At 36.3% G+C, this 13,094-nt stretch overlaps 1 protein-coding gene across 1 annotated transcript; it reads left to right on the plus strand.

Annotated features, from left to right (window-relative positions):
* The first annotated feature begins 1,224 nt into the window (after positions 1 to 1,224).
* On the plus strand, positions 1,225 to 10,840 carry LOC139724602 (ketohexokinase-like). The gene is made up of 8 exons (XM_071635736.1): positions 1,225 to 1,317; positions 5,374 to 5,495; positions 6,753 to 6,869; positions 7,717 to 7,851; positions 8,124 to 8,196; positions 9,442 to 9,594; positions 10,026 to 10,120; positions 10,531 to 10,840. The coding sequence occupies exons 2-8, from the start codon at positions 5,383 to 5,385 to the stop codon at positions 10,805 to 10,807; spliced, it is 963 nt and encodes a 320-aa protein (XP_071491837.1). The 5' UTR covers positions 1,225 to 1,317; positions 5,374 to 5,382; the 3' UTR covers positions 10,808 to 10,840.
* Positions 10,841 to 13,094: the final 2,254 nt, after the last annotated feature.

The raw sequence follows: 13,094 nt of genomic DNA on the forward strand, positions 1-13,094 counted from the left end.
CATTTTTCTTTTTTTTTGGCCTAATTATGATGTACAAAATACACGATAATCTTACTCCTCTTTCAGCACAGGACTATATTATCAAACAGGCTACTCAGCTGACGAGAGCCTCGCAACCACACTCCTATCATATATATCATGTACCATACTCGAGAACTCAATCACATCCCCATTCGTTCTTTCCAACTCCAAGAACTGTGTAAGGAACTGGAATTCCCCATCGTCAGAATTTGTTTCAGCGTCATCTGTGGGATCTTTCCGAAACTGACTAACGTTAGAGTCTAGATCTAACTAACGTTAGTGTGAGTAGTTAGTAACGGTTGATCACAGTGTCAGTGGCTAGTTGATTTCTTCAAATTTTCTATTTGGCGTATGATATGTCATGTGCTTGTAAATATGTTCTATCTGTAAATGAACTGTATTATAATGTATTCATATACAGTTTGCAAGAATCTTCAGCCTATTGAAGGAGGCAGATTTAATCAGAAGAAGAAGAAGGCCCAGGCCAGGGGCAGGGTTGATGACAAATGTCAATCAATGACTGACCCCTGCCCTGGTCCAACATATATCGACACTCAGCTATAACAGTTTGTTAGACCTACCTTGTAATCTAGTACAATTTGTACTACTAGAGTAACTCGACACTGTCACTGAAGACAGCCCATGCCATGACACACATGATCATGAGAGGAAACCTATCACATCACATTTACACTTACAACTAGACCAACTGTAGACTGATAAACTTGTTAGGTGGCCTCTCGTTGAACAATGTTGAATGGTGTACAACACTTTTGTTTGCACCTTGCACCCGAGTCTTGAGATCAAAATAGACATCCAGTACTAGCCATCACACACACCTGTCCTATGTAAATTTACGTAGCATGCAATGCGCGGGGTACGGCCGTGCATGCATAACACATGGCTAGTTGACAACAAGGAGGTCGCCATTACTAGTCTCTTTCATAATATGTAAAGATCAATTCAATATTTTGATTTTATCAATAATATATGCACCTTTTTTCAAGATATAAAAAATAATTTAGAATTTTTTAAATATTATAAAGAAAGAAAATGCTTATAGTGTTCTTAAAAGGATATATTCTATATGACAAGATGATGATTTAGTGTTAAAATGATAGCAGACGCCGCCTCCTTCATAAGTTGTTTGATGACTCTGCGTGCAGTACTAGTACTAGTATTCTATTGTGATCTGTTCTGTCACGAGTTCACATTTGTGTAGCTGAACTACTGCTTTCTACGAGAATCTACCCCACTACTGTATGACTGGTAAGATTCACCGATTTGTTTCATCAGGTAAGATTTTTTTCAGTGGGCAATTAAAACCCTATAAATGCCGATAAAGTAAATTTCAGTACTGTTTATGTTATGATATGTACAGCAGCTAGCAGTGCAGTGCCAGGGCCAGTGCCATGCCAGTCGCCAGTGAGTGCCAGTGGCAGTGCCAGTGCCCCGTAGGCGTAGACCTCACCACTGGCATTGGTGAGGATGGTATGCATTGTACATTTGATTTTAAAGGGCTAGCTAGGGGGACGGGGCCGTACAGAATGAGAATAACAAGAGGCCACAAATGTAACTCAACTTTTCAAGTGAGAGTGACAAAGCAGAGAAGCACGACCACATATATTTAGTGATAATTTTACAGCATTGACAAAAGTGAAAATCTAGTCCAGATATCAAGATCTATATCCTCTTCCATACAAATAATACAGTAAATACACTTAGTTTAACCATTGCATTGGCATTGCCTTAACGTTTGTCTTTAGATTTTAATAACGGTATGTTGTGTGTAATTACTAGTGTAGTCTGTAGTAGGCCTAGATATAGGCCTAGTAAGTAACTAGGTAGGAGAGGAAATTTGGAATTTTGTGTTGTATGCCTAATTATTAAACTGTTGTTGTTTTTGTATTTGAGGCACGTCATTCAAATATGAATATTTACGCCTTTATCTTTATAATATAATCATTTTACTTATAATTATTTTTTTAAAGGGCAAGTCCAAGATAACGCGTACGTTACGTATGGGACATTCAGAGACTTTTATGACCTGAAAAATAGTATTAATGGCCTTTGATCATATTGAACTTCATCATGGTGATTGATATCTAGAAGAAGTATAATCATGTAAAAAATTGAGAAAAATGACCGTGACAATTATATTCTAGAAGAGAAAATATGTACCGTTACGTATGGGACCAGAAAAATTCTGTTTTTTTGAACATTTTTTTCAACCTCAAAACTCTCTGAAAGTATATCATTCTACAACTTGTAACTCGCTGTGATGAAAGTCACAACACTCAAGACTATCACAGGTAAGTTTCATGTCATTAGGCAAAAAGCTCTAATAACAGGTTCTAATTAAAGACAGACATGACGTGTTACGTATGGGACAGTTACGTATGGGACAGTTTGTCCCCCATTCATTTAGTGTGTGAAGAACCATGTTAATGGGTATTTTGCATGATTATTGAAGTAAAATCAGTTGAAACTACTCAAATACTGATCCAGATTGTCAAGGAAACAATATTCCCCAAATATTCACCATCATATTCATATTCAATCATATTTTTATGTTTTTATGACCAACCTGGGTATGTATGCCCTTTGTCCCCCATTCGTTTAGTGTGTGGAGAACCATGTTTATGGGTATTTTGCAAAATAATTTTGCAAAATACCCATTTAAACAAATTTTTGCATAATTATTGAGGTGGAATCAGTTGAAATTACTGAAATACTGATCCAGATTGACAAGGGAACAATATTCCCCAGATATTTACCATCATAATCACATTCAATCATATTCTATATTTTTTATGACCAACCTGAGTATGTATGCCCTATTTTTATCAGGATAGTTACTACTAAAAAATTGAATAGTTTAAAGTGTTTACTTGCATTGATGAAGGGCAGTTTGCCATTTAGTTTCAATAAAAAACAAAACAATAACTTGACACAAGAAATATTAAGTTTAATAAATAAGCAATACCTGCTGCGTGGAACCCCAGTGATCGAGTAGATATATGATGTCTGTCTAGCAGTCAGGTCATTGATTTGAGTCACAACTCAGTATGTATACCCATGAATTTTTGTTGTGGCAACTACTGAAAACTGAATAAGGACAATTTGTGTATCACTTGCAATAAAAAAAAAATCATTTTACTTTTTTTTCTTCTATATATATATCACAACCATTTCAAATTGGATCTCCATCACATAAACTTTGAATTCCTCTAGTCTTAGGATTTTATGCTCTTAAGTAATTCATATAATTGGTTTCCAATCATCTCTTTAAATGTTGAAAACTGAATCCCCATTTCTACAAAAAACTATACCACCCCTTTAATGCTGAATTTTCATTGTGTATTTTGCCATTTTCCCCTCCCCCTTTCTGAAAATTGTTCAGTCAAGTTCAGGTATTGTTTCAAGTGTCTATAACTCAAAAAGTAGCTACAATGTTGGGATGCTTTCTTCAGGATGATTGACCATTTGTGTATTGAGAGACCTTCCCAGCTAGCTACATGCATTCACATGCAATATGTATGAGGATGTCCCATACGTAATGCATTTGTCCCATACATAACATTATTTCAATGCCTAATAAAAAATATTTCTTTTACTTTTTTTTCTTTTTTCTCTGGTATTTAATTTCTCTAAACAATAAATTAGAACTTTCCAAAAGGGCATTAAAATAACCTTAGCAATTTCAGAAAAAACCTAAAAAAATGACCTCATTTTGTTACGTATGGGACATCTCATGATAAGACACGAGCTCATTTGCATAATCATTTGCATAATCCCTAAATTTTCATACCAAGTTAAACTATGTGATGAACTTCTTATGTCCACATATTAATCAAATATCATTTGCTTTCCTTTGAATTAATATGAAATTTTATAAATGTCCCATACGTAACGCTGTGTTTCACATTTATGCAAATGAAGCCCTTGAAATTTGCATAAATTTACATAATATCATTTTTTCCTTCACGGAAATCAAAACTTTAACTCATAAGCTTCAAAATGATACCAAACATGTCAATATTGAGCAAAGATGAAATTTTGCCTTCTGAGGGGACCTTATCTTGGACTTGCCCTAAAATAAATTTTTACAATTATTTTTATGCGTGCTATGTATCTGCTGTTATACGGTTGGGGCAAATAAGTTCTGGTGCATGCTGATGGCAAACTCTGATTAGCCCAGCTGGTTACATTGAGCAGGCTTCTCGGTCGCGCACACTGACCTAGATCCCTCATTTGCCGCACTCAGGACCCTCTGCCCAACGCATATAATATAATGGTGCACAAGCAGACTCCCTAATGCGATATATATAAACATCAAAAATAATTATTTCATGTGTACTTTCCATTAAATAAACATATAATCTACAAATAATTCAATTTTTTTTCATTATGTAATAAGCAAACATCCAGTTGTGCAGTTTGCAAATCTAAATTAAACTAAACTCAAAAGATAATTATCTGCATAACTCTATAAGACTTAAAAGTCTTTTGGAAAACCTTGTTCTCTTCACATATAAAATTAATGCCCTCAAATGGTCAACATTTTCTGTGGATAAAACTTTTCTTGTGCTATATATCCCATTGATCTTTGCCTCCAATGTCTGCGATCAACATGGCTCTCTCTATCAAATATTTCGGACAATCATATAAAAAAAATGACTGCAGCCACATTTTTTAGGTGTTGATCAAGGCCTCAACTGTTCTTAGGTGTAAGTATAATTTAAGCAAGCACCATACAGAAATGCAAATGAATTTTGTGATTACCTACAGAGAAATACAGTAGGTCTATAACACAAGTGTGCCATCAATTTTGAAGAGAAAAGGACAGAAATGTTTTTTTTTATCTCCGACTTTGCTGGAAATCTAGAAATAATGTTCGAATGAAGAAACCAATAATTTTCTTTATGATATACATGTATTGCAGTAAATTTGAATTGAATTGAATTGAATTGAATTGAATTGAATTGAATTGAAGGTTGGTAAAATTTCTGTTGTCAAAAGACTACCATCCCGTAATATGTTATGATGTCATTCAATTTATTTTAGATAGTAGGTCCCTGTCACACACATGTGAAATGAACCTGACAATGTTTTGTTAATGATTACTCATCCCTTGATATCCAACATATGTATGCCTTTTAATGGTTGGTATGTTCTTAACACCCACTTAACAACCTCTGTATCCTGAAAGTGATTTTGTTTTTCCCTTTTCACTTTCTCCTTGTCAATATCAGTTTCATGATGAAATGCCACATTTTCACCATATTCAATTATCATTCATATACAGTTGTGTGATGTCTTCTTTTTTTCTGTCATTCTGCACATGTGCAGGATTCACTCATGGCAGACAGTGTACAAAAGTCGGCCAGACAAAGACTGCTCATTGTTGGGTTGGCCTGTGTGGATTTCATCAATGTAGCTGGACACTACCCAGAGGAGGACACTGACCAAAGGTTTGTCCACCCAAGATCAAGTGGACTTCCTTTAGATTTACGGGGCAGCATCTTTTGGACAAACTCTTCTAATGCACTTGCTTGGCAAATAAAAACAACAACAATGCCTACAATTGTATCAGGGGGGACACTATTTTATAGGCCTAACTACCATCAGTTAAAATGCAAGGGACTCTGATACATTCTACACAAGATACATTTTCTCCAGAAGTTGTTGTTTAACATCACAAAGAAACAAAAAGAGATAATCTGTGTTTGCAAATGATGTGGTCATTAATTTGTTGCTTTTGTATAGATCTGTGTTAGGAATTTGATGACATACAGCAGGGCTTGACATACATTTACATTTACATGTATGTAACATTATGCCAGATGCCATTTGGCAGTCAGATACAAGCCTTGTTGGCAAATGTCCACTCAAATATGATAATGTGGTTGATTAAAGGATGGGTTGCCTTGGGATACTAAGATAAAACAATTTTGTTGAATTCAAAATGAAATGCCACACTCAGATATGATATTCCTATTGATTTACAACTGAAATACAGAGTTTAATCTTGCACCTTGATACATTTCTGTAGTAAGTTCAAATCCTTTTCTAATGATTTCCTACCCCCAAATCTGATTCTCTCTTAACCCGTTGAGGACGGTTTGATTTTGCTACAACACGCATTTCCCATAGACACCTGCCCGAGTTTACTCGGGACTCGTCCTCAACGGGTTAATAATTAAAGCAGCCTCGACTATTTTCAGCCACCTGTGCAACACACTTACAAAGGCTGCTGGTTTTGAGTCATTTGGGAGAGGGTGCAGTCCTGTCTTGAATCGAGGCAACCATGTGTAGTTATGGTAGACTGTCATGTTATTGACCGATTCTGTGACGCGCTATGTGTATTTTTGGCACTGGGCGCAGCCATAGTGGGTGTCTCAGCCGACCCCCCCTTCCCACTCCCCACCCCTCTCCCTACATTAGCACGCGCGCAGAATGAAAAACTGCTTTAGCCAATCGGCGTCTCATACTGAGTGCGCGAATGCTTGCTTAGTGCGCGAACCTTTGTTACAAGTGCGCGATAAACATGTTGCCCGGGGTGGGGGAGAGCAGGGGGGGTAAGCTGAGACACCCACTATGGCTGCGCCCAGTGCCATGAAATGTCTGCTGCCCTCAACGAACCCGAATCGGTCAATACTAGTACTCAGTCTACCTCTTTCACTGATATTTGAGTGAAAATAATTGATCTGTTTTACTTTATTGAACAGACTGCTGGACCAGAGAATCAGCAGAGGAGGAAATGCCACCAACACTTCTATCATCTTGGCTCAGTTGGGTTCTCCTGTGGAATGGCTTGGTACTGTAGCTAGAGACAAACTGGCTGAGTATGTGGAATGTTCACTGTAATCTTTTTGTTTTTGTTCTCATTGGCTTTTGCATTGCATGACTGTCTAATTTTACCTCTGGTTTTGATTAGACCTCTCCCATGCTTTTTCTGATTTTATTATTTTTGTTAAAATAATGTGATTGTGGAATGAAATTGCACTCTTAAGATTTTTCTTTAACTTAACCCATTGCAGACTAGTCCCGATTATACTCGGACAGGTGTCAATGGAAAATGTGTGTTGTAGCAAAATCAATGTGTCCTCAACGGGTTAATATGGTAGTGATTGTATCCTTCTGTGAAGAAATGTCAAGAATATACCCTATCTCTTCTGTTTTCTTACATTGAATATACCCCATAAAACACATGATATCACTCAAGTATCACAGAAAATAAATAGGCCTACATTGTATGTACACTTTTCATATATAAAGAAATGCTTTTTTTTTAAATGTGAAATCAGTGATGTTCTTCATGCAGATCAAGTGAAAGAAATTAATTTAGGATTGTCACTATGAACTGATGTAGTGAGCTATGCATAAATTCCAGAGGAACAGAATTTTGACTAGCTCAGTGACAGTGAAAAGGTTAGAAAATTCCATATACATAATATGTGTACTGATTTTCCAAGACTTTGTACAGACTTATTGATAAGAAGTCGTTTTTAGAATTTTTTTCTGAAAACTAAATTTTGTCTACAACCGAGCTCAATTCATGATATTGTTTGCTTATTGTTTGCTTTCTCTGAGTTTATTTGGTTTCTTTCCATTGCTTTGTTGTCATAATCGTGTGCATACTTTGTATTTTCATTTCTTCTTCATCTGATTTTTTTTCTTTTTGGTTTGTAGTGTCATCATTGAAGACCTCAGTGGAACTGGAGTGCTTCATGACCACATCTGTTACCATGACAACTGTAAAACGCCTGTATCCTGTGTAATAATAAGTACCCAGTCTGGATCTAGGACAATACTTCATGCAAACAAGTGAGTTGCCACACCATTCATACACTTGTTCTCTTCTTGGGGTACATTTAGCTCCTCATGGGTTACAGTTCAACTGTACATGGAGACATCTATGCTCTTAGCAGGTACAGTTTTGCTCCAAGTGGGAAAACTGTTAGTGTATTTGGGTAATTTTTTATAACCCCCCCCCCCTCAAAAAAAAAAAAATAGTAATGATAATGAATACTAGAAGCCTGTAACACACTGCATATGTCATGTCCAGTCTGTTTACAGTGTATATACTTGCTTCACAGGACACTACCAGAGTTGGATGTATCTGACTTCTCAAGGCTTGATTTGGAAAACTATTCTTGGATCCATTTTGAGGTACATCTAATCCTATTCATGGAATTTTTCAGTGTTTGCATTGAAAGCCTTTCTTATTCAAAGAAGAAATTGTACACATTTGTTAAGCTGTTCAGCACAAGACATTTTTCTCGTATACACTCAAACAATGAGATGATTGCTTTGTGTATTTAGATTGGGTGTCATTTGATTGTGTTAAAAGTTACTGCTGGGCAAGGACTTTGTTTTTGCTGTATGACAGGTAATAAACGGTACCAGACATCCACATTATGTCACATCTGTAAATTTCCTCTCAAAAATACCTACGAACAACTCAAAAGAACAACGTTTTGCCATGTTTTGCCAGGTTGATGCTTTGTTAATGATACAGTGCACTCCCGTTATAACGAAATGCTCGGGACTGGCAGTTTTCTTTCGTTATGACGAAATTTCGTTATAACCGAACAAGTACAATATACAACGAAAACAAGGAAACCACGCATATATATCATATTCTGTTTGCTGAATACTCATCATACACTGGAAAGCTATGTGAAATGGGATGGCCGGGATTATTGTATTACAATATTAAACGCAAGTTCCCCTCAGAAACTGTGCGTGACGCAAGGTGTGCAGAGACGCTAAAATAAATGCTTGTTCCGCTACGTATTTTCGAAAGCAATTCGCATTTCATTATAACGGAGCACATTTCTTTTGTTTCTCTTTGTCAGTGGCGCTCGGAAAAGACTTCGTTGTAATGAAAATTTCGCTATAACCGTGTTCGTTATAAGCAAATTTTGTACCATAGACTGTAGTGGTGTTAATTTTGGGACCAGAAGTTTTACTTCATTATAACGAAAATTCGTTATAACCGTGTTCGTTGTAACGGGAGTGCACTGTATGTTACTTGATGCAATCAGTGTAACATAGAGCAATGAATCTCTGGTCCATCCTATATGCGTTATCATGCATGCAAACCGTAATCATAAACTAGTCTCTACCTATTGAACATGCATGCGTGTGGCCAATTCTTTATTGTTGTTGATACAGTGGACCTGATGATTTCAAAGCAATAACTATTGAACTTACGTGTGTCAATGAAGCACACAAATAGACAGAATTTGTACGGTACTCAATAAAATATGTAAATGCAATTGATTCCCACTTGGTTTTCTCTTCACAAAAACCATAGCCATGCTATAGATATATTATTGGCCTGTGTTCTTAGAGCAAAAAGAGGATTTAGACTAGATGACATGTTCATTGTATCTTTTGTCTGTGCCACAGGGTAGGAATCAGACAAAGGTGGAACAGATGATTAAAAGGATAGAAGAATTCAATGAAAGGAGGCAGTCACTTGGATTGGAGACCATCACAGTGTCTATTGAGGCAGAGAAACCCAAGGCCATCAGTAGAGAGTTCCTTTCCAGAGGAGATTATGTAAGTTGCATCAGTCTAATGCATTGTATTCAGATTGAGTCAAGAGATATGTAAGAATAGTACCTTGTGAATGATGGTAATCAAGATAGCATTGTCAGAGGTGTGTTGTTAGGAATAATCTCATTTAAAACACGTCAAGTAGTAATGAGGAACATGGTAATTACAATTTATCAAAAACAGATGCAAGGTAAATGGTCACAATGATACTTCTTGGAATGAAAATGGCTTGATAGCTGCCTTTTGTTTGGTTCGACAAACTGCATGTTCAAATTTATTGAGTTGTCTTTATTGCAACTAATTGACAAATTGCCTTACATCAACAGAAGCAAGCACTACATCAATGAAGGGTAATTTGTAAAGCTGTATGTTCATTGTTTGATAAGAATAAGATGTCACTCACTATCACCTCCAATGTCTCTTTGGTCCTAAAGGTATTCATCAGCAAGGAGTATTCCAACTCCCTGGGACAGTCCTCTGCTGAAGAATGTCTGAAACATTTGAAGACAAGTGGACTTCTGAAGAGAGGGTAAAGTTTGACATGTGATGCTTTCAATTTAGGTTTCTAAAATCAGCCAAGTGGGTGGGGATGTAAGGAGATTTTAGCAACTCTGAACAGAGACTATGCCATATTTCTTGTCTGCTAATCTGCCACAAATCCCTCATGTATTCTACGCCCCTTATCTCGGGGAAAAAAAAAAAAAAAAATATATATATATATATCTAATTGCAAAGCTTATCAGTATTTCTTTACACGAGTTGTAGTTCACCAAGACTTTTGTTACTGATGTGCTTAAAAAGGACTCTTTAAACTTTTGATCAAGTATTAGTAGTCTCTTCATCAACAAATTTACCTCTTTTAGAGTATTATCAATGTTTCACTCTCATTCATCCTGTTCATAAATGCCTGGCTATGCTTCTATTTGCTATTAATGACAGAGCAAGAGCCATCTGTGCCTGGGGAGAGAAAGGAGCCTGGGGATTGGAGGAGAATGGCACCATTGTACACAGCAAGGCTTATCCACCAATCAGAGTAGTCGACACATTGGGTGCTGGGGACACTTTTAATGGAGGAGTGCTGCATGCACTGAGCATAGGAAAAAGTTTGGAGGAAGCTCTAAAGCTCGGTTGCCAGGTTGCAGGTCAAAAGGTCGGTCAGAACGGATTCCTAATAAACATTGGAGCACTTGACAGCCATCTCCTGCATGCCTCATAATGGCAGAACAAAAAACCGAAACTTTTTGCTCTTACCTTGGCCTCACCGTCATACAGCTTGGCTGGAGACTTACAAGTTATCAGAAATTGAACAGAGGCAGAGGAAAGCCTAGCATCAGTACACTATTGTCATCAAATTTCACTTGGATTCATTGTATTATCGCAAGCTGTTTTATAGTACAGTGTACACAGAATTTAGAGGGGAAAATTATATTATGTAGTTCATGCAGTTGAAAATAAAAAGCAAAACACTGTACCTGGTAAACACACTAAGAAAATAGTAAATCCCGATTCTGTCAGGTTGGTTTATGAAATAAGAAAGTAAGAAAATAAATAAATGAATAAATAGATAAATAAAAAGTAATGAAATCCAGTGGGTCAGTGATCAGGCTTGAAAAAAAAGACACTCACATTCAAACATAATCAAATGCCACTTACGATCAGACACAAGTTGACTTGTCATTTCATTTAATATGCAGCAATTGACAGATCTTGTTTGCAGTTTAATTCACTTGATCATTGCAATGCCAAAATATTTGGTAATGTTCACCTACAGGCCCAACATTCGGTTATGTTCTCAATGGTTTTGTATTTTCTTTTGCAAAATCACAATGATATGAAATTATATTTCAAAGCTCTGTTTATTTTAAAGGCATAATTTACCATTTGCAGATGAAATAAAAACCCAGCATTTATGCTTCAAAAGAGTTCCAAAATGTGAGTTAGGGATAGAAACAACCAATGTAAAAATTTGAATTAGTACAATAATCAATGTTAAGTATTGTTAGATACCAGGTACGCAAAATGTGAACTATGGTTGTAATAAAAATGTTTCCTGACTAAACTGTCTACAGTTACAGTTTATTGAGAAAAATAGTGATATCTCCTTTTATTTTAGGTTCTATTGCAAAATTCTTAGATGGTAGGATGTTTTGTGATACAAGTGACCTACACATATGCATCAAATGTGATATCTTGTATATTTTTTAAATCACTGCCCCCAAAGGTAAACAGGACCTTTAATCAATAGGATACTCTTTTGTTATCTTTTGAAATGCAATATGGAATCAGAAGGCTAACAATTATTAGGACATGGGTTTTAGAATCTCTATGATCTGATTGGTCAATTATCATGCATTGATTTTTACTGATCCACACCGAGCCATGCGTCCGGTAAAATCTGAACGCATGACTCAAGCAAGTCTTGTATTACAACACATCTACCGGATGCATGATGCTGGAAAAGGTTGAATACCATGAATTTACTGGCCAATATAAATGAATGATGCGCAGGCCTGTTTCATGGATCAGTGAGAATTTGAAGCTCTCATTCAACTTTGGAACAGTCTAAAACCCACTCACTGCGCTCATGGGTTTAAATAGTCCCAAAGTTTAAATAGATGGTATACAATATTGTGTAGTTTCATTTGAGACTTGGCTTCAGGTTTTTAACCTTTTGAAATGAGGAGAAACCTCTTCTGAAATATGAAAGAATATGTAACTTCAAGAGGAATTCAACATTTGTTTGAAGAAAATTGGTTTTGAAATTTTCCAGATATGCAAACAAAGTGATCCAAATAAAAGGTGGGACCCACCTTTATTAGGATTGCTTTGTTTTACCTTGTTTTTGGATATATCAGCCATTTCAAAACTGATTTTAATTTTTAAAAATAACCAAAAAAAACCCCTGTGAATCCCTTTTAGAATGGTATACTCTGTAACATTTCACAAGTGGTTTCTTAGTATCTCGCAAAAAGTTAAATGCTCATGCAGTCCTCATCTCCACCAATACTATACCATCTCTTTAAATCGCACTTCCGATTCTCATCGATCCACTCTGTCCTGTGCATCATTTGTATATCGATATACACAATTATGATATGTTTCACTTACTATAATCTAATCACATGATGACATGCTTTGCGTTATCACATTCTCAGTATAGCTTTTTTGATTCTCGGTAGAGTTATTCACAGCAAAGTAAATGTATACACTTTCAGAGTAACTTGACCAACTTATAACAGATGTGAGTCTGGTGGCTTTGGGGTATTATGCAGAATGTTCCATTCTTGATGTTTCGTGCACATGAAGGGTTACGAGTTTCTTGAGTTTGTATCGGGAGTTTTCATCGGGAACTTTTCACGCCTGTCTCTGTATTGGATTTTCAAACATCGGAAAAGAGCATTGTGTGTACAACATATTTCCTTCCCCGCTTGTCTTTTGATGATGTGATGATACAGTAATTGTGTGATGAGTAGGCAACCCTACCAGTACAATAAGTGCAAAGT

The sequence above is a fragment of the Diadema antillarum genome, unplaced genomic scaffold (genome assembly GCF_040938485.1).
Source record: "Diadema antillarum isolate AM-2024a unplaced genomic scaffold, OU_Dant_1.0 scf00000223, whole genome shotgun sequence".
In the NCBI taxonomy this organism is placed as follows: domain Eukaryota; kingdom Metazoa; phylum Echinodermata; class Echinoidea; order Diadematoida; family Diadematidae; genus Diadema; species Diadema antillarum.

Bases quoted from the DNA above. Each gene is read 5' to 3' on its own strand.
- LOC139724602 (XM_071635736.1), top strand. From the start codon at position 5,383: ATGGCAGACAGTGTACAAAAGTCGGCCAGACAAAGACTGCTCATTGTT. The intron at 5,496-6,752 runs GTTTGTCCACCC...TTTATTGAACAG, and splicing joins GAGGAGGACACTGACCAAAG to ACTGCTGGACCAGAGAATCA. The intron at 9,595-10,025 runs GTAAGTTGCATC...TTGGTCCTAAAG, and splicing joins TCCTTTCCAGAGGAGATTAT to GTATTCATCAGCAAGGAGTA.